The sequence below is a fragment of the Daldinia vernicosa genome (genome assembly GCF_022497035.1).
Source record: "Daldinia vernicosa strain CBS 139.73 unplaced genomic scaffold F5Y00scaffold_42, whole genome shotgun sequence".
Classification (NCBI taxonomy): Eukaryota; Fungi; Ascomycota; class Sordariomycetes; order Xylariales; family Hypoxylaceae; genus Daldinia; species Daldinia vernicosa.
Genome location: NW_025953958.1, coordinates 156,855 through 180,076, shown reverse-complemented (window position 1 = coordinate 180,076; position 23,222 = coordinate 156,855). Strand labels below are relative to the sequence as shown.

At 46.2% G+C, this 23,222-nt stretch overlaps 2 protein-coding genes across 2 annotated transcripts; one reads left to right on the top strand and one right to left on the bottom strand.

Moving 5' to 3' along the window:
- Positions 1-3,772: 3,772 nt before the first annotated feature.
- Positions 3,773-4,619, bottom strand: F5Y00DRAFT_243555 (uncharacterized protein). Its single transcript, XM_048008693.1, has 2 exons — positions 4,439-4,619; positions 3,773-4,296 (listed from the first exon to the last, which is right to left on the bottom strand). Exons 1-2 carry the CDS (start codon positions 4,553-4,555, stop codon positions 4,042-4,044), a joined length of 372 nt encoding a protein of 123 aa, XP_047862528.1. The 5' UTR covers positions 4,556-4,619; the 3' UTR covers positions 3,773-4,041.
- A 16,125-nt stretch (positions 4,620-20,744) lies between these two features.
- On the top strand, positions 20,745-22,060 carry F5Y00DRAFT_243533 (actin-related protein 2/3 complex subunit 5). Its single transcript, XM_048008692.1, has 3 exons — positions 20,745-21,343; positions 21,436-21,563; positions 21,631-22,060. Exons 1-3 carry the CDS (start codon positions 21,089-21,091, stop codon positions 21,857-21,859), a joined length of 612 nt encoding a protein of 203 aa, XP_047862527.1. The 5' UTR covers positions 20,745-21,088; the 3' UTR covers positions 21,860-22,060.
- Positions 22,061-23,222: the final 1,162 nt, after the last annotated feature.

Sequence of the window (23,222 nt, the reverse complement as noted above, 5' to 3'; positions counted from 1 at the left end):
GCAAGTGGGCCTCCCACGAAGCAGCGTGGGTTGGGTGTGAGAAGAAAGTAAGGGCAGAAAAGGAAGAATAGAAAGGATCAACTTCAGGGGTCTTTGTTAGGTCTATTAGGTAAGACTCCGATCACCCGTAATTTGCCAATCCCAAATTGTTTTCATTCACGAGTCTAGACAAATAAAGTGGGTTCGGCTCAAGTTAAAGCACCGGGTACCCACAAACTCCCGTTCCGCCCCGACTTATTTTCGGCATGAAGCCGGCTCTAATCTAGACCGAGACGGAAGACCTAGTTAGGAATGTTGCTAGTCAGGCTAAATTGCCAAGCATTTGGGTATAAGTCACCTGGCTGAATCATTCAACCGAACAGGTAGGTCTCACTACATAGTTGGCCGCACCCGGTCATGGGGACTGGGGAAAGGCTTATTTTTTTGCTTATCTCTACTATCATCCACTATTTAAATGGTATCAACTAGCGAGTCACCAGTCTCAACCAGAGCCACCACGGCGCACTATCGAAACCAACAGCCGCTGTCGCAGCGCGAACGCTATCGTGACTACCGAGATATGAAGATTACGAACTCCTTTCTCCTGCTTAGCCCCGCAACGAAACGTCGTAGATCTTTCGTAGACGATAAATACAAATTGGTCCGAAGGTACTATGTAGTGTTGGAGCATATTTTAATTAAAGGCCCCGGGGTGGATCAAACACCAAAACGACGTGGCCCGAATTGGGAATTACTGTGGCATCTTTCAGTCTAGGTACAGCTGGTCTAGGTAGAGTCGAAAATTCTTAGAGACTCTTGAACCTTCTCGGTCCGTACGTCAAAGCTTTTCTTCAGACCCAAAGGAGTTGGAAACCATGTCCGCAAAAGAGTAGCCGTCACGTCAGCCACGAATCTACGTCCCAATCGATATCATGCGCCTCTCGGAGCGGCACGGTTTCAGTTACGTTACGAGTCGCAAAAGGACAAATGTTGTCACGCTCAATTTTTTAACATAGGGTACGATGTCGCTACTTGGCTTCGATATCGTGGCACTTTTAGAATGGTAACTATGTAGGAAACATTGGTTGCTCTTCTTTCTTTGGTTAGTTAAATGCTACCAAAAGAAGATTACCCGTGTTACTACTCGTCTATCAGGTAGGTCTAGAGTCTTTTCGGTGGAGGCGCTACGTCAGAAATAACCCTTCTGTCGGTAGTCGAGCTACCTAGAAGACCAACTTAATTTGCGTAGTAAAGGGAACAGTCATTAAAATTACCCATAAATTCGTGAACATGTCACGAGAATCCCTACTTTATTTTTCTGTCTACCAATAAGAGGAGCTTTTTTTGTGTTCTTTTGTTGGCACACGTAAATATCCATCGTCCTCGTAATGTTACTCCAGTAACAACCGCCCAGACGATCCCGAACTTCCTCCATCCCGATATCGTCGGCCCTAGCGATCTGGCCAGACGCGGTCGGAAACTATGTAGCGTGCGTACGTACATATGTAGGCATGCATTATATAGCTAGCCGGTCCACTCGCCACGTGCCGTCTGGGGGAGGAAGAAAGCTCCCCGATAGGCATCTTTTTGTTTTTTTTTTCTGCTTGTCTTTTTCGGACGTACAGGTGTGATTCCTATGTACGCGTGCGGGCCGCTATCCCCAACTTGGCTCCTTTTCGAGGTGGAGTTGTGGGCCGGGCGGGCCTCGCAAAGGTGTGGGTGAAGCTTCTGGAACGACATGTGACGGCCCCCTTTTTACGGGGTCTAAATACAATACACCAGGCCGGTGAGTTGGGGTGTAATGTAAATGCGGTCAGGTCCCCTCCCCAGGTTGACCTTCGATTCCGTTGTCGCTTCACCTTGGGGGGAGGTGTCGAGTTGACCGCGTTTGCGAACCCGTGGGGTTGGGGATTGCTGTTAGGTAAACGAATTGTGTATTGTATGTATGGTTACTAATTGAGTCGCGTTATCGTGACTATTAGAGTGGTGTTGTATAAGAAGATGAAAGCAGCTCTGCTTTAGTCCAATCTGCGCATTAGATGTGATGTCTTCCTTTCTTTCTCTGCTAGACCGCCCATGCGTCTAGAACACCAAAGTCAACGCATACTACTGACCGACTCTAGTTACGATACCGGCCTACGTTATTAGTGTATGTCGAGTTGTTATTGGAGTATTGCCAGTATATTTGCGTAGATATAAACACCCTATGAGGGACTCAAGAAGCAGTCATACTCACTGTGAGATGAAGAACGATGTCTTTGCAAGAACAGATATAGTAGAGGGCCATAGGGATGCTCGATCAGCGTTTGGAATCCGTTTAGCGGAACAAGAAGCTATTTTGAACAAAGTCAAATCGTAACTCATTATCATGAATGATATTTGGGTAGGTTGCGCTGGGTGAGCATTCGAGCAAGGGATAAAAACACAACTCTGAAAATACGACGGCCTAATGAAACTCACTGAGATCTGACTACTAGTGTAGCTAGAAGCTCTCATTCTTAAGCGTCGATATAGCCTAGGAATTAAATACGGTTTGACGCCTAGCCCTGGGACAGTAAGTATCGAAGGCACCCGGAATATAGCAATAAGCATTTCCTTGACTATTTGTTGGCTATCCCCAAGGAAGGATTCAAGAGACATATGAACTGCGTATCTATAGTCGTACCAGTCAGAGCCAGTGTGACCAGGTGCCGGAATGCGAATTTCGGGCGCAGGGGAGTTCTATCCAGTACCTAATCAAGTATATATGTATAGATCGATTACATCTCTATTCAACATTTCTATCATAGTAAAACACTAGGCCAGCCCGCATATCTCGTGTAATAAATGTGCCTATACCTACTGTTCTAGATAGCTACCAGCTCTAACTAGGTAATGAATGATCTAAACTGGTAATATGAGGTAGTGCCGAAGACGAGAATGCTAGAAATACAAAATAATATTGGTGTAGACTAGTTTCGTACAACCCGACTTCCTATACTCTTGGTTGGTGGTAGACCACTACCACTTCTCTGCCCTTAGACTAATATGATACATGAGAATTTTCTAGAGAGTTCGTATGGTATCTCGAAAAAAACTTATCGCTTTTGTCTATCAAGACCCTTCCTTTACCAAGCCTATCAGATTCTTGAAGGTTAGTAAACCGTAGTTGGCTAGGTATAAGGGTGTAAGTATGCCACGGCCACCAATGGGGGAACAATTGTATCGACGAAGGTCAACTAGAGCAAAGAGTTTCGTTGAGAACTTCGCGGTGAAGCATGGAATAGACATTCATGAATTTCCTCTTTTCCAAGGAGTCAAAACATGTGGTGATGTTGTCCTTAACACACTGAGAGTGCTAAGAGGAGAGATATATCAAGCCCCCGATTTCGTACCAAGATATAAGTTAATAAAACTACTGGGGAGAGTATACTTCAAAGATACACGAGTTCCAGCTTCTGCTCGTATATCTCGAAAATAGAATATCTTAATTGAAAGGTAGTTCGCATGTACAAGACAACTACTTCCGAGACCTACATTCCCGGATATAGTTAAGAACCTATATCAGACCTACTTACGATATTGTCATCATGGAGCATACCTTTAGGAAGCTTCGGTCATCAATATCTCACGCACTTCTAATATATACCCACTAGACAGACGGGATTAACACGGATTACGCCTGCGGCTTAGTCATGGGAATAGGAGCTTCTCGCAGCAAACTAGTAGTTAGTAGTTATAAGTAGAAGAGCTGATCAGGCTACTGTCAGCAGTTAAGTATCATAATTAAGTACCCGTCTACTTTGGCTTATGTCCTAAGCGGCTTAGATGATACCTGCCTCTCGGGGAGTACTTCAATAAGTGCTATATACAAACATGCGGCTCTATTTCATGTACATTGACTTCCTAATAAGCATTCGTGAACTTACCTGCTCCATGAGGCCTCCCTTAGACATGCTCGTAACATAGCTATGCGCCTTTAAGCCTCGGTGACATCTGAGTAATAAATGCGCTCCAATAGCGGCCCTAGACACCGTATCATCTCTCCTATTGGCGACGAATGGCCAATCAGCCAACACCTCACTATGCACCGAATAGAATAAAAGTCGCAGGTCGGTAGGGTACATCCCCTAGGGAGCTGCCATCTGGACTTTGTAGCAGATACTTTGAGGCAGACATACATATATACATATACACACACATACATATGCACCTAATATACACCTCACGATGCAACCCAGCGACACCAGACCGAGCCCGAATCAACCGACCGTTACCTACTACATATGTACCTAGATAGACGAACACGTTGGAGCCGCATGCCATCCATGGTTCAAGGTACGTCATTATCGAGTCCTGCCTGCCCGTACGTGACGTCGCGTCGCCCGCGCAATATGTAAACACGACCAAGCAGTCACATGCGAGCCCGAACGCCCCCCGAACCCACGATAGAAGGATAGCAAAGTTTACAGTAGAGTAGAATAGAGTACTTATCCAACTCTGACGCAAGGAGGCCCGGCACGGCTACCGAGGATGATCCCGGTATAAGAGCGAAGGTTGTCGTCGCACAAGAGCAACACGTGGCCGAATCCCCCATGTCCTTTACGCCAACTTAGACACCACCTGTTTGCCTACTTTACCTACCTACCTACCTACCTAATCTATCCATCTTTCCCATCTTTCCCCTCAATACACTACATACACAAACAAAAAGGCGCTAGGAAATCAGGTTGATGGTTGGTGGTTGGTAGGTAGTTGGTAGGTAGGGAGGTGTACAAACTTCCAATCTCTCCATCTCCATCTCTATCTCTCTCTCCCCAGAGGATCCGACAGCATGGCTCAGGACCCGTGGAGAACGTACATACGTACATACGTTGCTGCAGGGACGGCTGCGAGAGACCACGTTGCAACGTGGGCAGGACAGCAGCACAGGACAGATGCGCGCGCGCATGCATCGCCGCTCGCGTGGAAACCGTCGCATCCAATCGGTCGGGATTTCGGCGCGCAGTCGGGAGAAGGAGGGCTGAGCTGTATGTATGTATGTCTACTTACCTGCGCTGCTACGTAAGTATATATTGGGGGGCATTGTAGCATCGCATCGCATCGCATCGCATCTTTCCGCCAGTTATTACGCGCAGTTACACGTGCCGTCGTACCCCAAAATCCATCTTATCCCAGCCCTCCGCCTCTTCCAGCCTGCATGCCAGCCTGCCTACCTATGAGGTATGTATACTGCATACGTACCTATATATTAATACATGTATGTGTGCAACTGCAACACCAGGCGGCAGACTAGGAGCGTTTGCAGAAATCAGCGAAAAAAAAAAGCCCACCACGAAATTTCTGCGTTTTTGCAAATTTCCCACCCCTTGCTCTTATTTCCCATCCTTCGAGCGCCCGCCGCCCTCCTGCCTGCCTAGTAGGGTAGCACATGGGGGGGCCAACGAGTTCTCTAAGAGGAAATTCGACTCACGAATTGGCCGCGTCGGGAAGCCTCTCCGCCAGCCCTGTTAACGAAAAAATAAAATTATCCAGCCCGCCTACCTAAGGTAGTGTATTCGTATGAATACTAGAAAATAGAACTATAGCCTGCTGTATAGGTATTGCCTCGGTGGCGCGGCCGCGTCGGAACGGCACGCACGCGTCACACGTGGTGGTCATCATTATCACCATCAGATGACCCGGCAAAACGGGTGTGTGTAGTAGAAATCCCGTTGGGGCTGCAGAAGGTAAGGCAAGGAAGGTAAGGTAAAAGGGGGAGGGGGGTGAAGAAGCAAGAAGTAGGCGTCTAAAATAAGACTCATCATAACATGAAGTTGCTGCGGGATGCTTACGTAGAAAAGGGAAAAAAAAGAGGTATCAGCCTGGCGCAGCGTATGTAGTGTAGCGCAGGTAGAAAGCAAGAACCGAAAAGAAGCTCATAGTAGGTAATCTCGCTCGTCTAGATCCTAGAAGGCGGATGAGCCGCAGAATCACGAAAAGACTCATTTCCCGGCTCGCATTCGGGACGGCCAGGATCGCGCGCCGTTTGTACATACAATACAATACGATACGATATGATACGTACACGGGTACCTTGCAAGCCCGAAAAGCCGCACCGGCGACTACATCGTTCTCGTGAGTGAGAATCGATCGATCCTCAGGAAGCCAGCCTGGGCGGATGGGCGGATGACCCCCCCTTTCCCTTTCCCTTCTTCCCTCTGGTGGTGGTGGTGGTGGTGGCCCCCCACGGCGGAAGATGGGACGGCATCCGAAAATGGCAAGCTGGATTGGCCTAGGTACCTATTTCTGGAATTCGCGCGGGCTGTGAATTGAACAATCAGATTACACAAGATATCTCGTTTTTTTTTTACGAGAGTGTGTGTGAGTGTACTGCGTAATGATCACCATCCCTGGAGGGAGGGGGAACCATGGCATTTGGCCATGGGATAATGATGCGTTATGCATTTCTCAACGTCGCAGCTAGCGGAATTCGCATAGCATACTGCCTACCTATGTATGTAGCATACAGCAGCAGCAGCAGCAGCAACAACCTTGAACACAGGGGTCTTTTTTTCCCTTCGAAATTTCCCGTCCTGGACTACTGCAGGGGAAGCGGCCTTTCGAAGGCGGGAAGGGTGCAGTACCGTGTACGGGGAACGCGCCCTGATGCATTGTACAATACTTACTATGTCATATTGACGCAAGCCACTGAGCTGCATCCATGTACCGAATGTACATACACATATTGTATGTATATGTTAGTAGGTTGTACCTAACGCATACGGATATGTAGAGAGGTAAATATAGGATTGTGTGTCCCCGTGCCGAGAACTTTTTTTTTCTTTTATCGAGACCGAGACCCGAATGGAATGCGACGAGATAGTGTTTCTAATAGTATGTGGTGTATATTATTATTGCCTCGGCACCTTTTTGTAAAAAAAACTCGGCCGTATTCTGGACATTCGCGCACGAAGGTCGCCGACCATAAAGTAAAACCCAGCGTAAGTCAGTCAGTCAGTCAGTCAGTCCACGTTGGCAGAGGCGTAGCCCGGATCAATGTAATCTCATGGAATGGGATGGGATGGATTGTTGCGCGAGAGAAAAAATTTCCCCCCTTGAAATGAGACGACGGGTCAGGGACAGCAATAAAGAAAAGAAATAATATGACAAAAGACGAAAAAAAAAAAGAATAAGCCAAAGCCTGCCTGTAAGGTGTAAGGTTAGTGGTTAGGTACCCGTGAATTAGGGCGGTCGTTCCCGAGACGGGGGGTCTCCACTTCCCCTTATCATTTCCTCCAAGCTAAGTGGCCGACCCGACGGAACGGTCGCTGGGAACACTTTGGAGGGCGTAACCTCCCTTTAAGCTTGCATTAGCTTCGCAGCTCGTTGTGCCTAGGCAGCTGCAGTGACTGGTAATGTTTCTAAAAAAAAATTAAAAAAAAAAAAAAAGGGAAGAAAAGAAAAAATAAATAAATACATCTAGACCCCTATATATTAAGAGCAGCCGGGTGAGGTCATCGAGTAAAAGCTTTTAGTTTTCGCCCCCCTTTTTTAGAATCTCATCGCCTTGATTACTTATGTATTACTCAAACATAGGTATGCACGAGGAAATATCTTACCCGTCTAACTATAGGTATAGACGAGAAAAGAAAGTCACGACACGGGATGAAAGATCTCACTTAAAATGGGCTAATATAAGGTTTGTTGTACGCGACCCGACGCTTCGGGAAAGGAGGGGAGGGGAGGGAAGGGGGAGGGGGGTCTAAACGTGTGATGCGGAGATCTGATTGCTGGGCACCTATGTATGTAGGTATTCGATAGATAGATAACTACCTAACTAGTGACGTTTTCCGTCTATCTGTTTGTTTGCTTGCTTGCTTGCTGCTGGCGGGCCAATTAATGAATATAGGAGGTCCGAGGGTAAGTAAGTGTTTGCATGTGCAGATCCCGCTACCTACGAGGAACACCAAGACTCGTAAGTGGCCTACGTACCTAGGTAGGTAGGCAGTAGGTAGTTGAACACAGAGTGACTTCGGGACGGGGAACGGGATGGGATGGGATGTACAATAGATCTTGCATAGTTGCATGAACGAGATGAGACACATGGGCATTGTGCACCCGCATCAAAGCCGCAACGGGGAATGGAGAGGAGAAGAAAGAGAAAAAAAAAAGTAAAAAAGAAATATCCCGAACATGAGATGATTCCCGTTCCGAATGACAGGTATCCGTCTCTACTAGACCAGAGGCTATTGATCCTAGCGAGCATCGAATGATATGAAACAGAGAATATCGAACCGATCGTAATGACAGGTCTCTTATGACATCGAAGTCAACACCATCCTTCTAAGACAAGAGAGTTACTATTTTCAGGTACAATCTTTCTCGCTCAGTACTCAATCACAAATGATTTCACCATCTCATGATTCACAGTTATCAAACAAAAAAAAGCCAAACGAAGTAGTAAAAAAAGAATCAGATCCATCATTTCGAAAAGATTCATGCCGGCGCTGTGTAGCTATCGTGTCTCTGTACTGTACAGTCTAAACAGGGGGGGTATCTATCAACCAGGTTCCAGCCCAGCGCGCCCAATGATGTGGCTTAACAACCCTCAAACAGAACAAACGTGTAATGTGTCCCAAGCATCCCTTAGGAAGCTGCCCAATACACTGTACATTTTCCGAAAAAGACCAATTCCGAACCCGATCAGAGTGTACATGATCTCAACACCTCAGGGCCGAAGTCCTCGCGGACAACCGAGCCGGGTGAGCAGAAACAAAAGAAAATTTCAAGGGGAAACCAAAGTCTATATGCAGGCCGCTCTTTTCCATCTCAAACCCAAAACTTTTTTGTATTCCATCCCTAACCTTCTCAGAATTACCCCTGGATAAACCATTTGCTGCTTGAACCAATGACTCCGAATACAAATATTAAAACGGATTATTTGAGAAGCAGGCAGCAAGAAGCGGTTGTCGGCGGGGTTTCGGAACAACAAATGTGTTCCAAGACACAAGGGATAGGATTTGGGTTCCTGATAATGCATGCCATGAAAGGTCCAAGTCTAGCGGCCCGAATCATCCACAATGTGGCACTAGTCTGAACAAGCGATTGTTCTCAGAAATGTGTCTAGTGCCCTCTCTTTCGCAACTGAAGCCTGAGCTAAGTCCGATGCGAAGTGCTCGAAAAAAACAATGACTTCCGCGATAGTAAAAATCCGAAATCTGTAAAATCCCACGAGAACCCAATTCCGTCTAATGTAACGCCGTTTGAAGATAGTTGAAATTCCCATAATGCCGCATAAAACCGTGCTGATGCTCCATTTCCCAATCAGCTGGGAATTAGAGTGGCGATGAGCCTAGGATTTACTGGATCGGAATGCAATGTATTAAAATGCGTATCGGAATGCGTCGCCCGTAAATCAAGTGCGAGGCGCGCAAAAAAAGGTGGTGTACAGATCGAAGTAGAAAAGGCATTAAACGGTCGTAGTCGGAATCGCGCGATGAAATGATCGCGTAAGCTCACTACCGCGACTGGTAACAGCTTTGCAGCTTGAAGTCGCGATAGTGGGCGGCATGTGAAGAGCCAAAAATCGGAGTCGATATTTGTAAGTTGCTCGTAAAGATCCGAAAGGATGCGATTTATCGAGGCTTTGGCCTCGGGGGAGGCTTGGGGACACCAGTTGTGTCGTATGCTCCACGTCCCATGTTGGCCATTTCGAATTCTCTGCTGATCATTACGGGTACTAAGAGTAATATTTAAAACTAAGAGAAAGAAGTCAGCACATATTTATAAACGCAATGGTTGAAATACGTATTCCAGAGTAAGCCACCGCCGCCGCCATAATTCGCAAAAAGGGTCACATTATCCCATTTTGCGCAGCTCAAGGCAGAGGAAATAGAAACTAAAGGAAGTAATAAATGGAATTATGTGCTGCGCGTCTGACTCACATTCTCAGGTGTCGTTGCGCAACGACTGTGGGAATACCGAAGACACAAGGCGATAATTAGATGCAATAAGATTGGCGAAGACGTAGGGGGGGCGGGTGATGCAACAGGTCCTGGGATGGCTGCCGAATAGCAGAAGACTTCAAGGTCGTCCAAGAAATAAGTAGAGGTACGTCTTTTGTGTGGATGGTTCGCAATTAATATCTGAGGTCAGCACCGGGAGCGTCAACGGGGATGACGGCTGGATTTATATATTGGTATGTAGTTCCCAATATAGCACAGTCCAGACCAATATCGGCTGTGTATGTTGCAAGTGGGATATTATGTTGGAAGCTGAAGCTATCAAATGGCTTATGAAGCTGAGACAAGCAGAGAATACTGCGTAGAAGCCTGGTCCTTTATGAGGGTTGCTTTGTTCGAAAAGCAAAGTGACGCAAGTTTCGGGAGAGTTATGGTATTATAGGATTTTTGTCGTTATTGTCTTTGTCCCAGCATGGGGCTCTAGTATAAACCAGAAGCAGGGCGTGAGGTACCTTGCAGGTCGCGTTGAGCTGAATACCTTCAAGGCTTAAACTGTTGTTGTAGCGACGCAGGGTGTTGATCGATCGCTAAAGCAGCACAACGAATAGCACTGGAACAAGTCGTACAAATAGTAACGGTGCAAGCGGAGGTGTTCGCCGAATTATGTAGGTACGCAAGGACGTGGTTCGGATGGGGTCGTATGTAGTCTGAGGTTTTTCCTTTTTTTTTCTCCTTATGGTCCCAAAACAAGACGTTTTATTTAGGACTAAGTAATGAAAGTGGATGATGAGATGTTGATTCGAGGGAGAGAACGAGGAGTTATTAGCTGTATAAAAAGGAAAGAATTCAGATGGTTAGAGGATTCTCATCTTAAGAAATTTTGGGAACGGTAGGAAGGGTCATTTCATCTTATAAGTATTCCCGTTCCCAAAGCTGGGGGTACTACTAGACCTGTGCTGAGTCCCAGCCCAAGAAGGTACCGTACTTCTTTTTTTTTTCTGTGTTAATTCCTTTTCCAAGGGGAAGGGTCGAAAATGTGGTTCATTTACCAGTTCCCAAACTTGCAATACAAAATAAGGACAGGGGTTGCTATGGTACTTGGTACAAGAATACATTCTGTTACGCTTATACGGAAATGGGTGAGCAGGGAAGAACTCTGACGGTCTTGCCAAGCCGCGTGCTTGTGTGCAGGGGGGATAGGTATGGGTACAAGTACGTGTGTACATGCATACCTCCCGATGTGCCTATGTATCCCAGTACCTCGTCTCTTAAGCAAGATGACCTAAACAACCAGAAAAGAGAACCAGGTACTTAATATTACAGTGGGTAAGATTTGTAGATTTCAGAGAGGAACGAAAAAGAAAGTAATCGTGAAAAATTAAAACAACGTAAATTACAGGATACGAAGGAAAGCCAACGGGAAACGGGAAAAATTAGAAGAAAAAGAAAAAAAAAAAAAAAAATGAAACGATGAGTAAAAAATAGTACCATATGTACAGGCTAGGCCTCCCGTACATTGATGTAATGCAATGACTTGCTGTCAATGATACTTTGCAGTAATTAAGCCTGCTTCCTCGTTGCTTCCCTTTCCCATTGCTCCCATCGCTCCCATCCGCACTTCATCACTATAAGCCATTACCCAGATAGGTTTAGGTGACGCAGGAGCTTGCTGAAGTGTTCCCGGATTTTTGCACTAAACAAGGCGATTCTCGTCGTAGGCTCGTCCGTAGGCACTGAAGTGGACCAGCCAGCTCACCACAAACCAACTCCATACCTACATGCACATTACATATTAGGTAGGTATGTATGTAGAGTTGCAGGTCCTCTTGGGTCCATCTAATGATGTGTTCAGTATTCTCTGGACATGGTGTGATGTTGCTGGCCGTAGAAGCGAATTTGACTGGTCGTACACCTCCGAAAGTATTGGGTACCCGGTGTCCGAGACGCACCAAGCTGGAGTCTTGGTCTCTGCTGACCACTGGCAACCCACTGGTACACCACTGAGTCCTGACACTGACGCTGCAACTGAATGAACAGCAATGCAGACTGGGGGCCAAGCTCCAAAATTCTTTTTCCTCTGGAGTAACTAGGATTCTAGGATTCTTTTTTTTTTCTGCTTCTTTTCTTCTTTCGCCCAACAGGGGGTCATTGTCATTGTTCAAGGGGAGATCCTCTTATCGTTTGGGACAACGTGATCCACACCGGTAATATTCCCCTTACGCTAAGCAGGGCCCAACCTGGCTCTTCTTTTTTTCGAATCTTTCTCGAATGCTTTCCTGCTTTTGGCACTAGGAGTCGACCCGGCCGCAAGTCTGGGGTCTGCTTGAAACTTGGCAAGCACTTGAGCCGCGGTGGGAAACATTCCTTCTTTTTCCCTTCCGTGTTGAGATTGAGAGACGAACGAGATTCATCCAAGCGAGATGTCATATATCGTGTCTGAGAGCCGCCTTGTTTGTTTCTTTTGTCTGAGTTAACTACCTTGCCTAGGTAACAGGTACATACAACTATACTGTTCCTTCAACTATAGGTATTTCATAGGTATAGTGTAGTTAGCGAGATAATATATCATAATACACTATGTACATCCATCATAGTGCCCTAACGCAATACCTATAATACATGATGTAGTATGTACCTTAGCGCATCTTAGTGGCATGTCGCACTTACTTAGGTATTCCGCATCTAACTTTAGGCCATGGATACATTTTAAGGTCAGGACCCTTTTCTTCTGCGGTGTAACGCAACTATGACAGTTCAACCCGACCTTAAAGAGCTTGCATTAGGTAAGCCTCGTCGCTACCACCAACACACATATTCGCATACATAAATATACATAGATACATGATGGAGGTGATTGGAGGTGATGCTTTTATTGGTTTTTAACGGTCCCCCTTCCAATTACTATCAACACAATATAGCGTCTTCCCTTCGGATTATGCACAGTAGCCTAAAGACAACGGGGGAAAACTTGGGTGTTTTAACGGATTGTCAGCTCCATAAGCGGGTCGGGCGGAACTAGGGGAAGACGGAACGAGCAATAATTTGACAAAGATGGCTTCGAAATTAGGGGCAACACGAGCCACCGCGCCACGCCTCGCTGACGGTTATCGAGCCACAAGATTTACACGATTCACACGATCCGAGTATGTATGCTACAAGCTGTTCGACGCCCTTGTTGCTTGCTACTATGTACTGACCCACGTTTTTCCATAATTCGCCGAAAAGGAAAATGCAAATAAAAGTAAAAGCCCATGCGAAACCCGCATGAGATGCCAGTATTGTCGACCAGTAGCGGACTATGCGACAGTAAGGCTGACGATGGCATTGCATATGGAATTTTGACCTCTCATGACTCGAGCTTGTTTAACCAATTATGTACAATTATGTAGAAGCCTTGAATCACACGGCTTAGGCCGTTAGATCAGACCAGAGATAGGGTAATAACCCTGTCGTTGCAGCTATACATGTAGATATTATGTAGGAGCGGCTTTGAAATCCTGCCGATATCTGAAAATTTTACGCACGTTTTTTTTTTCTCTCATGCGGCGCCACGAAGGCGTCCAGTTAGGGCTGTGGTCGACGAGAAGGGTGACTCTTAAGCAAATACGACGCATCAAACTAATAGACGGCTGCTAATAAAAGTTGGCGTTGGGCTGCAAATTACTTAATTAGTTTAGCCGTGTTAATTTTCGAAAACGAAAATGAAAATGAAAAATCAATTCTCGAAAAGTGTGTTAGTCAATTATCATAAAGCCCCCCGTGGCAATATATCGCATATATCGCATATCCCAAGGCAATGGATCCAGATTTGTTGAACCGAGATTCGCCTGTTGCAAGATACTTGATAACCCTAAGACAGTAATTTGGAGATTCCATTGTGCGGGCTCGTGACGCGCCTTGCGCAAAGGCTACCACAACCACGGCACAAGTGCGGGTGTAGCCGCTCGCACAGCACGAGAACGTGCTGCCGAGAATCTAGTTGGCTAAAATGTTCTGCACGACTACGACGGCAATGTGGCTAATGGCCATGCAATATTGTCTGCTTAGAACGGGGTGCCCATGCGGTCAGCTAAGCAGATGATGTACGGAACGGCTGCACGACTGGCGGGATAACCGTTCCGTGAGCTCGAGTTACGCGTAATATCAACGTAGCCTCGCATTCTAATACGCGGTTGATGTTGTACGGTACTTGTAGGCGTCTGATGACATGCGTCTCTGCGTCTGAATCATCAATGGCGATGGTGCAGTGATAATATTGTCAGCGAGCACCCGTAGACGCTTATTACCTAACCCCTTACCTTAGGTACCTCCTAAGCTTTGTAGGGGAATGCGGTCATTAACTCATATCCCCGATCGAAAACCCCCCACGGTACGTTGGGGTGAATCAAAATGGTCACCGTTGATCGTACGCTATCTGGACCTGTTTCAGTCTTTAAGCGACTAGGATGCAGAATAGGCCAAAAGTAGGCGAATCATCCATCTACTCATTGCTCAAAGGGGAAGGTTTCATGCGACCTTCTTCCTTCGGTGACTTGAATCCAGCGCGGAAACGGTCCTGTGCCTCGTCCGATAACCATTGCTACTTGGGGACGGGAGCAACCTAACTTGCTAGCATGATAGGCCAGTGGTAAAAAGGTGCTAACAGGGGGGTAAGGGGACATTTCCATGTCACCCAGTAGTAAAGTAAACATCTGTAAGTCGATACTTACGTAGGCGCACTAGAACACAGACAGGCCTTACAACGCATCACGACTCGAGCAATGTAGTGATTTAATTTGGAAATGGCACCCGAGGGCTGGCGATATCTGGTGAGGCTGAAGAATCGAGAATACCCCATAGATGGTGCGGCAGTCGAGCACCATTACACAATGCATGGCCTTGTCATACCCACGAGTTTCAAGCGGATCGCTAATGTGGCTCGTTGATGACGAGTTTGCCATGTTACGAGTTCCGATGGTATCGACAAACGTAGTCACCGAGGCGTAGTAGCTGAGCACCGGTCCGATTGGTGTTGACAATAGCCAGGTAGAGAGACGTGCGAGCCTCAGCGCTTATGTTGATACCACAGTACTGCCACAGGTAAGATTTTGCGATATGACACCTAGCGTAAGTTGACCAACTGTTTTTCAGTTTAGGTGTGGCAGAAAAGGAGACTCCAAATCGACAAACATAGTCTCCCAAACTTCTCGTTTCCCGAAACAACTCCAATATAACGGGCTTACGTAGGCATTCGTTTGCTCACTCAGGAGGTGTGAGGTGTGACATGAAATGCTGAATAGAAAGCCAAGCACGGCGATAATGGCGACGTAGCATTTTTTACTAGAAAGGAAGCAATATGTCATAAAGCGTGGGAAATGGAGATGACCATTTCCATTCCGTGCGTCGTACGGCACACCAGAAGCGAATCAATTCTCGTGTGCGACTCGAGTCCTCGACTGAATTGGTCGTTAGAATAAGTGATAGCGAGAAGAGGAGACCGTGAAAGGTGAATTTCGTCTGATTTCGAATCAATCCGAATAGTCGGGCGGCGACCTGCATAGGCAGATAGGGTTGCTCTCGCCTTACCGGTATGTAGGTACGATCTAGCCATTGGCGTACTCTATTCAGCGGGTACAACAGACATCTCCATTTCCAGCGTCGCTGGTATCCGGTACTATTGTTCTCTTTTTAGGCATAGTTACAGGGGATGTGAGCCGGGGTTTAAAGGGGCGCATGAAGCGATGCGGATGGGTCTTCCATTAGAACTTCTAGAAAAATGTTGATGGAGAAGAATTCCCCTGTGGGTCCCGATAGAGAACCCGTCTAGCCCGTCCTGCCCGTCTAGCCGTTATAACCCATATCCGCGGGCTATTGCGTATTTCCTTCCTTTGCTTAGCTGCTCAACTGGGTAAGGTAGCTGGGTACCTAAGCTATCTCCTTACCTACCGCCTAACCTAATGTATACATAACCGTAATAATCAGTTTAAATAACGTTACTGCTTGGTCGATTGAACTTTCTCCACAAACTTGTAACATAGCGTAACTGTAATTAATAGGAATTAGATGTACGTATATTCCGTATACATGCAAGTATCGTTTATATTTCTACTCGATGACTTAGAAAATGATTTTAAGGAAGTTCATAGCGACAGTAAACAAGTAACAGCTTCAAGATTATTCACGTACAATTTTATCTCGATATCGTACCACATTCGCATTTACAGAAGCCAATGTTCATCCTCCACATCGCCTCAACCATACTTGCAATCGAAGAGTATCCCATTAAAGATGGAATTGGAAATTTGATCCATACTGTAAATGATACCTACGAAAGATAAGATGCGGAATGTACCGCTCACATCCGACGTCCACCTCACCGAGCCATATTACCGAGCCGGCCTTCTAGAATCTATGGGGTGAAGCACCCGCGCCAAGAAGTAAGGGGGTTCTCTGACTTAGGTACCTTAGGTAGGCAATCGGACCACTTGTTTCAGTAAATTCTACGCAGTGGCTCGAGTCTTTTACTCACTTGTACATACATACGCCCTGACGCCTCACACCTTCTCCCATGATAGCCCTTTATTGGTCATGCGAGATTTGTACATACATAATACTTATGTGATGCTTTCGGGTCCTTACTTAATTACGTATTGTGTCTCTATCGTTCGTCTAAACTCTTTAAACTAAACACAATTAAATAGAGACATAAGCACTAGTTACCTCAAAGTATGGTTAAGAAGGAGATACTTTTAACTCAATAAGACCGACATAATGCCATCATTTTTCAGGGGGTTTATCGGCAGTACAAACGTACAATACAAACGTACTCGATACAACCTGCCTACGGCTAACTGGCTTGTCAGCTTGTCCCACTAAAGAATCAGAGAGAGCCTGCCTGCCACATGGCTAGCTACATGTATCCACTCATTTCGCCGTTCCTGCATTAGCCAGGCAACCTAGCTCGTTCTTGTACCCTGATACTTGCCAGATAAGAATACCAAACCGAATCCATCGCGATTTTGGGCCTTCAATCTTGTGGTACCCTGTCGGAATCTTAACGGCGTTCCTCTCAAGCGTGCTCTTGAAATCCACCGAGTGGATAGTATGTACACTAGAGGATTTCTCTTTTATTTTATTTTATTAGTATATTTTACACTATTTCTAATTAGACTAACTATTCAGGGAGCATCAGAGAACGTCAGAATACGAAATATACACTATTGGCCGACATTTATCCATAGAAATTCGTCATGATCTGTACCTACGAAACCCCGTATTCCTCCGCGGCATGTAAACAATCAGTACAAGACGCAGTGTTTTATCGTCATGTGACATCTCTATCAAGCGGACAATGGGCATGTAGCACCACTATAATTCTTCTTTAAGTTCAACTATCCAAATTATCGCGGATATCTCCTATCGGTAGGTCCATTGATAGAAACATCAAGGCTTTCTAATAAAAAAATAATAATAAAAAAATGAAGATTTTTATTAACACGTCATCAAATCAAATTTCTCAGCATCTTTAGCTTCCAAGAGAACTTCTAGAACTTCTAGAAGAGAGACCCACGCTCACCACGGCACCTAACGTCTCCATACGCGGCAGCGCATCAGGCAAGGATTTCTACCTGCATATCTTTGTACCAATGGTTCCCATCAGGACGGTCTCGTCAGATTCTTATTATATTACATATTCTGCTATTCCTAAATAGGCTGGCTGCTTCCAATTTATACTGCATGTAAGGTATACTGTTTCAGCCCTAGTCCACGTACTCTTAACTTCAAAACAACAGCCTTACCGAGATTTAACTACTACATAGACCCAAAAGTAAGTTCGACGGCGGCATGGGTACTCCCGAAGTCTATAGTGGGATCCTCTATCTATCCGGCGCCAGCATGACTAGAACCTCTAAGTCGGCTATTGCTACTACCTATGAATGATGAAACACTGCATACTCTGAAGACACATCTATGTATCGACTTGAAGAGATAGTGGACATATGAGATCCATTGCATATTAAGATTTTCATACGAGGTAACGCTGTTACCGGTGTACTGGAGGTTGGGAATTTGATACCATTATGCCGGGTCGTCGATTCGATTAAACATCTCCTTCAAGTTAGGTACGTATATATACATACACGAGTAATGGACCCGTTAAATTGGGCATAGGTTTCTATGTATTGTACCATTCGGAGAAGAGGCCGGGCAACTAAAGACACTAGAAGCTTCCCACCGAATCTTACGTACAAGTGGAATGCTTCTAATAGACTCACATGTAGCTTTGGGACTGCCAGGGGTTAAGGTGAGAATCTCCAGTACATATGTAAAAGTTGCTAATGATTTTCTCGCCTTGCCATCCCAGCGCCACGGGTACCTTTACGTCCTCAAATGAGGTACCTAAGCTATGTGGATCCCAAGGGGACGGGACACATCCGAAATAGCATCATGCTACATATCCAGCTGTACGTTTCGAGACCCACGCTGCATGACAGCAGCTCATAGACCCACTGGATCAACTTTTCTGAAGAGACTGCCTAACCATTTCAAACATTACCCCAGTCATTTCTCGACTAGAATCCACTCTTCAATACACATCTTATCTGACATGGATCGAATAATTGGGTATCAAAGCTATGAAACTTGTTATTACTTAAAAAAGACAATTATGACACCAGTCCTTAGCATTGAATTAACTACCGTTGAAATCGGAAGCCCTCATCCGTAGGAATCCTATTTATGGCTCGCAAAGGGTATCCGTCCTAGCGGCAGGATGGGGTCCCGGCAGTTCCAGTATTCGTCGGGATTTGGGGAACCTGTCATGTTCGATTCGGACAAGGATCAGGAGGTTCCCCTGTCCGACTCGCCCAACAAAACCCGTGGTGCCGGGGAAGCTTTCCGTCGCGGCGGATTAACCATGCGTTCGCCTTGGATTGACGTGCTTGTCAAATTACGGAGGAAAATTTTTTTTTATAACCCATACCCAGCCATATTGAGCTTTGACGGGTAGGAAGCATTAGTTTCGAAACCCGCACCGACTCCGAATACCTTCGATTTCGGCAATGCCGTCACCGGCAGCCCTTTTCGAAGCGAAGAACTGGCCGCCGCTTGGTCAAAGTTCCTATCGGCTACAACCCGCACAGGCGGAATGCTAGAATAGACAAGGGATCAACACAAGTCCTAGACGTTATGTACACTACATACCTCCCAGGATGTTGACTACATACTTACTTAGGTACGTAAAAAGAAAGACTTCTGACAGGTAAACTTCTTCATGCTATGATATCAGAACCCTGAGAGACGCGTCGTCTTATTGATTAGGTAACTACACGAGATATGCAGGGGTTCCAGTCGTCCCGAAGGATATGTATTTCTGAGGACCTATCCGAGCGTGAAAATGAGGCTGATAGATTCTATTGGTACCCCTAAGGAGTTTTGTGGCGCGTCCTTGACCCTTATTAGCGGACCCTCGCGCATCAACTGGGTCGATCCCCTCGATTGGGTCAACCCTTTTTCCTTTGGACCAAGATACATAGTCAAACGTCTACAGGGCCGGCCGCTCCGCCGGTCCCCGTCTTACCCTATTAAGATCCCTACTATGTAATGACTCGTGTAGTTGAATAAAAATAGGGGTGAATAAGCTCGGCTCTACTTCTGCGGGCAGGCGGATTAGAGGCTCGAGCATTGCCGTGGGTGAAAGCTGGAAAGGGTCCATCACCTGGTCAACCCGTCGTTTCTACATAGTGTACATCTGTATTGTACATAGCTCCCGCCGTCTTATTTGTTCCAGAAGCTCGGCGTTTTTTTGGCCGCCTGTCTCTGGATCCGTGCCGTACGTGTGGGTAGATAGTTCACTATAATAGCGGGACGCAATATACAGTACGATATCAAAGCTTTTTTTCTCCTAAACAAAACCCATTCCCATGGGCTCGGTCTGCGCACAGAGATGTCCTATGTATTATCATGGCTGTTAAGTTGGGACGCATGCACGTAATAACTCGGTGGTAAATTAGTTCTAGCCGTTGCAGAGACGTTTAATTCCTTCCTACATATGCACGCGGTATTCAGGCAGGGGTAGCCTACTTGAAACAGTTATTGTTGGGTTTGGATGAAGATAGGTAGTGATAGGTAGTGCTCGCTGAAGGCATGTACCAGATACGAGCCCAAGACACAACCGAACATGTTTCTCTAGTATATGGCTTTATCGGTATGAAACCATTCGCATTTACGAGAGTACATCCATCGTATGTTACATCCATGTGAGAAGCAGGCGGTTCTAAAGATAGGGGGGCCAAGCATAGAATCAGGGGCGTACAACAGATGAATTCGTAATGAACTAACTGAGAACTTGGAACACGACATCAGCCAAATCGACAACGACGACGAGATTGTAATTTCCAAGCAACTCGAGCCCAATCAGACAATATTGGGCTTTTCATATATGAACAATTCATCCATCACGTTGGCCGTTTCCGACCCTCCCGTCGTGTGACTTGGATGCTGAAGATAGACACGGAGGTTATTACATGGAGCAGATTGGCCTCCAAGAATATCCAGGTGATCTATTACTCATAGGATAGTATATCTTGAAGAGGGGGGGGATAAAGTGGTAACTTAATTGCTATTGGTAGCCCCATATGCAATCTGGTTTTTATCTTGACATGTTTATTATAGATGCTGCATAGTAGTGGCAGTGACGTATGAAGTTTATAGGCGCGCGGGTGTAGAGGTGTAGTGGTGTAGATATAGCTGAGCCACTGTGACGATGAATTTGATGGGTTGTTGTCGCGTACCGCGTTTTTTTTGTAGGCAAGTAGGTACCTAGAACAAAAAAATTTAGAGCTAAGGCAGCTAAAAAGTTAGGCAGTTTGCAGTTGAGGTGTGCCGTTCCTCTATTCTAAGCCACAAGTTGCAAGCCTCAGATAGCCCCACCACACCTCCCCCAGAAGCTTGCAGCTTGTCCATCGGCAGAAAGCAACGTCAATCCTCGGGGCCCCACCATTCGCCTCCATCTCCCTCTCTCCCTCTCCCAACGTCCACCGACCCCAAACCAGATTCAGAGCCTCAATCCACAAACGATCTAGACTCCTATGTACACGTAGCAGTAGGTAGATACGGGCAACTCTTCCTGATTTAGGCATCAAGAGCTATAGGAGCTTCTTTACATCAGTTGGGCAGCTCTTGTCTGCTAGGAAGCGCCAGCCAGCATGTCCATTATTCAGCAGCACACCTCGGCCTCGCTCGGCGACGCCTGGCGAACCATCAACATTGATGCCCTAGACCCCGACTCCTCGCAGAACTTCGATACCTCGACCTTACACCCGCCACTCCCCGAGATCAGCGAGGCTGATGTCCGGCAGCTTAACGGCCAAATACGCCAGCTGCTTCGTGGCGGTGACGCTGAAGGTGCCCTGAGAGGCAGCCTCGAGAGCCCGGTGTACAATGGCAGTGATTCAGCTAAGGTAGGCTATAGCCTTGGGCACCAGTAATACGAACATAGATTGGGAGGCTCGGGATAAGGAGAACACAGGTGCTGATCACGAGGCTGGTATAGGATACCCACCTGCAGACCGTAGTAGAGGTCCTGCAATCGATCAAGGCGAGCGAGATGACACCGATGTTGCAGCGAATCTACGGCTCAGAAGGCGGAAGCGAATTATTAGACGTATTGATGAAGTACCTGTATGCTCCCCCTTATAACCCCTATAACCGAATTCGTCATGACCAGTAGTCTAACCCCTATATTCAGATACAAGGGTATGTCAGGCGGTGGATCGGCGAGTAGCGGACCTCGAACCGCGGCCCGGATGTTGACGCCGCAGCCCACGGGATTCAGCCAGATCGGCTCGAGACCCGGTACTACAAACGAGTCTACAGGTGCGGCCATGAGCGTATTGCTCAGCTGGCACGAGAAGGTTGTCGATGTTGCAGGCTTGGGTAGCATAGAGCGATGTATGACAGACTGGCGTAAGGTTTAGAGCCAACTACTGCTATTGGAAATGGGATCACGATTTTTATATACCTTCTTGGCGACATCCGTAATTACTTACAAAATGCCCTCATCTAGTAGTACACTTTTCTAAGTATACATGTATCTACGTAGTTACCTACATCTCAATACAGTTGAGGTCGTCGCTACCATAGTTACATTTCATGTGCGTGCCCCGCGAAGACGCACCTTCCTATTCTTGTGCGCCTAAGTACGCTAATCCACTAGATCTTAGGGGTGAAAACACCTAATGTGAGCACATGGTGCATCTACAGCGCAATTATTCTACGCTATGTGTTTAGGCAACTACGTAGGTAAGTGCTTGCACATACTTAGCAAAGGAAAGAACGTTGCCCGTCTTGCAGGTTCCTTCCCTACCGTGTTTCGATCTTCTTGTTGTTCGGCATCTCTCATCCTTTCTTCTATTTTCTTCTCTTCTACTTGAAACAACATCAAGGCAATTTTCAACGCGTATTCTTACTATCACCAACCTAACGGAGGAGATATTGGAATCGTACTATCACGCGAGCACACTTAGCAAAGCAAAAGGAAAGAACGCCAATCGTACAAATTTCCTTCCGCAACAAGTCTCCCTCCTCACACTTCTATTGTTGCCTGACCTCTCATCATTCATTCGTCTATCCACTACTTATTCTATTTTCAGCCAGTTTTCAAACAAGTTTCAACACAGCATCCTACTCAAAGCCACCATTTCGGTCTTGTTGAGCCTTCCTCGATATATGTATAAGCTTTGTCTTCCTCTGCAAACTCTGCCATCATGTATCTCTGCAAGCCCTGTGGTCGGGAGTTTAGGGGCTGGGAAGATATCCAGAAACACTGGCAATATAGTTCTTTCCATTCTGGAGAGCATCGGCTCTGCAAGTCATGCAATTACTGGTGGCCCAATACAGACAGATTTGCGGCCCATTTAAAGAACAAGCAATTCCATAACACTTGCTTCATCTGCAACTTCGACTTCCTAGGAGATGAGGCAGGGTTAACATCCCATATAGCACAGCATGGGACTTGTCCCATCGAAGGGTGTGGTAAGACTTTCAAATGGCAGCAACTAAATGATCACCTTCAACACGCCCATATGTATTGCCAACAATGCCAAAAAACATTCTCATCTAAAGACGAACTCAGGGATCATAGGGAAACGAGTACCCTACACTTTTAGTGTAATGTGTGTGGTGTCGATTTCCTTTCCGGTCTGGGATTAAATTTCCATTGCAAGGCAAATCATTTCTTCTGTGAGAAGTGCAATATCGGATTCACTACCACACAAGCGCAGACTCATCACTTCAGCACCAGCAATGATCACTTCTTCTGTAGAAAGTGTTCTCGAGAAT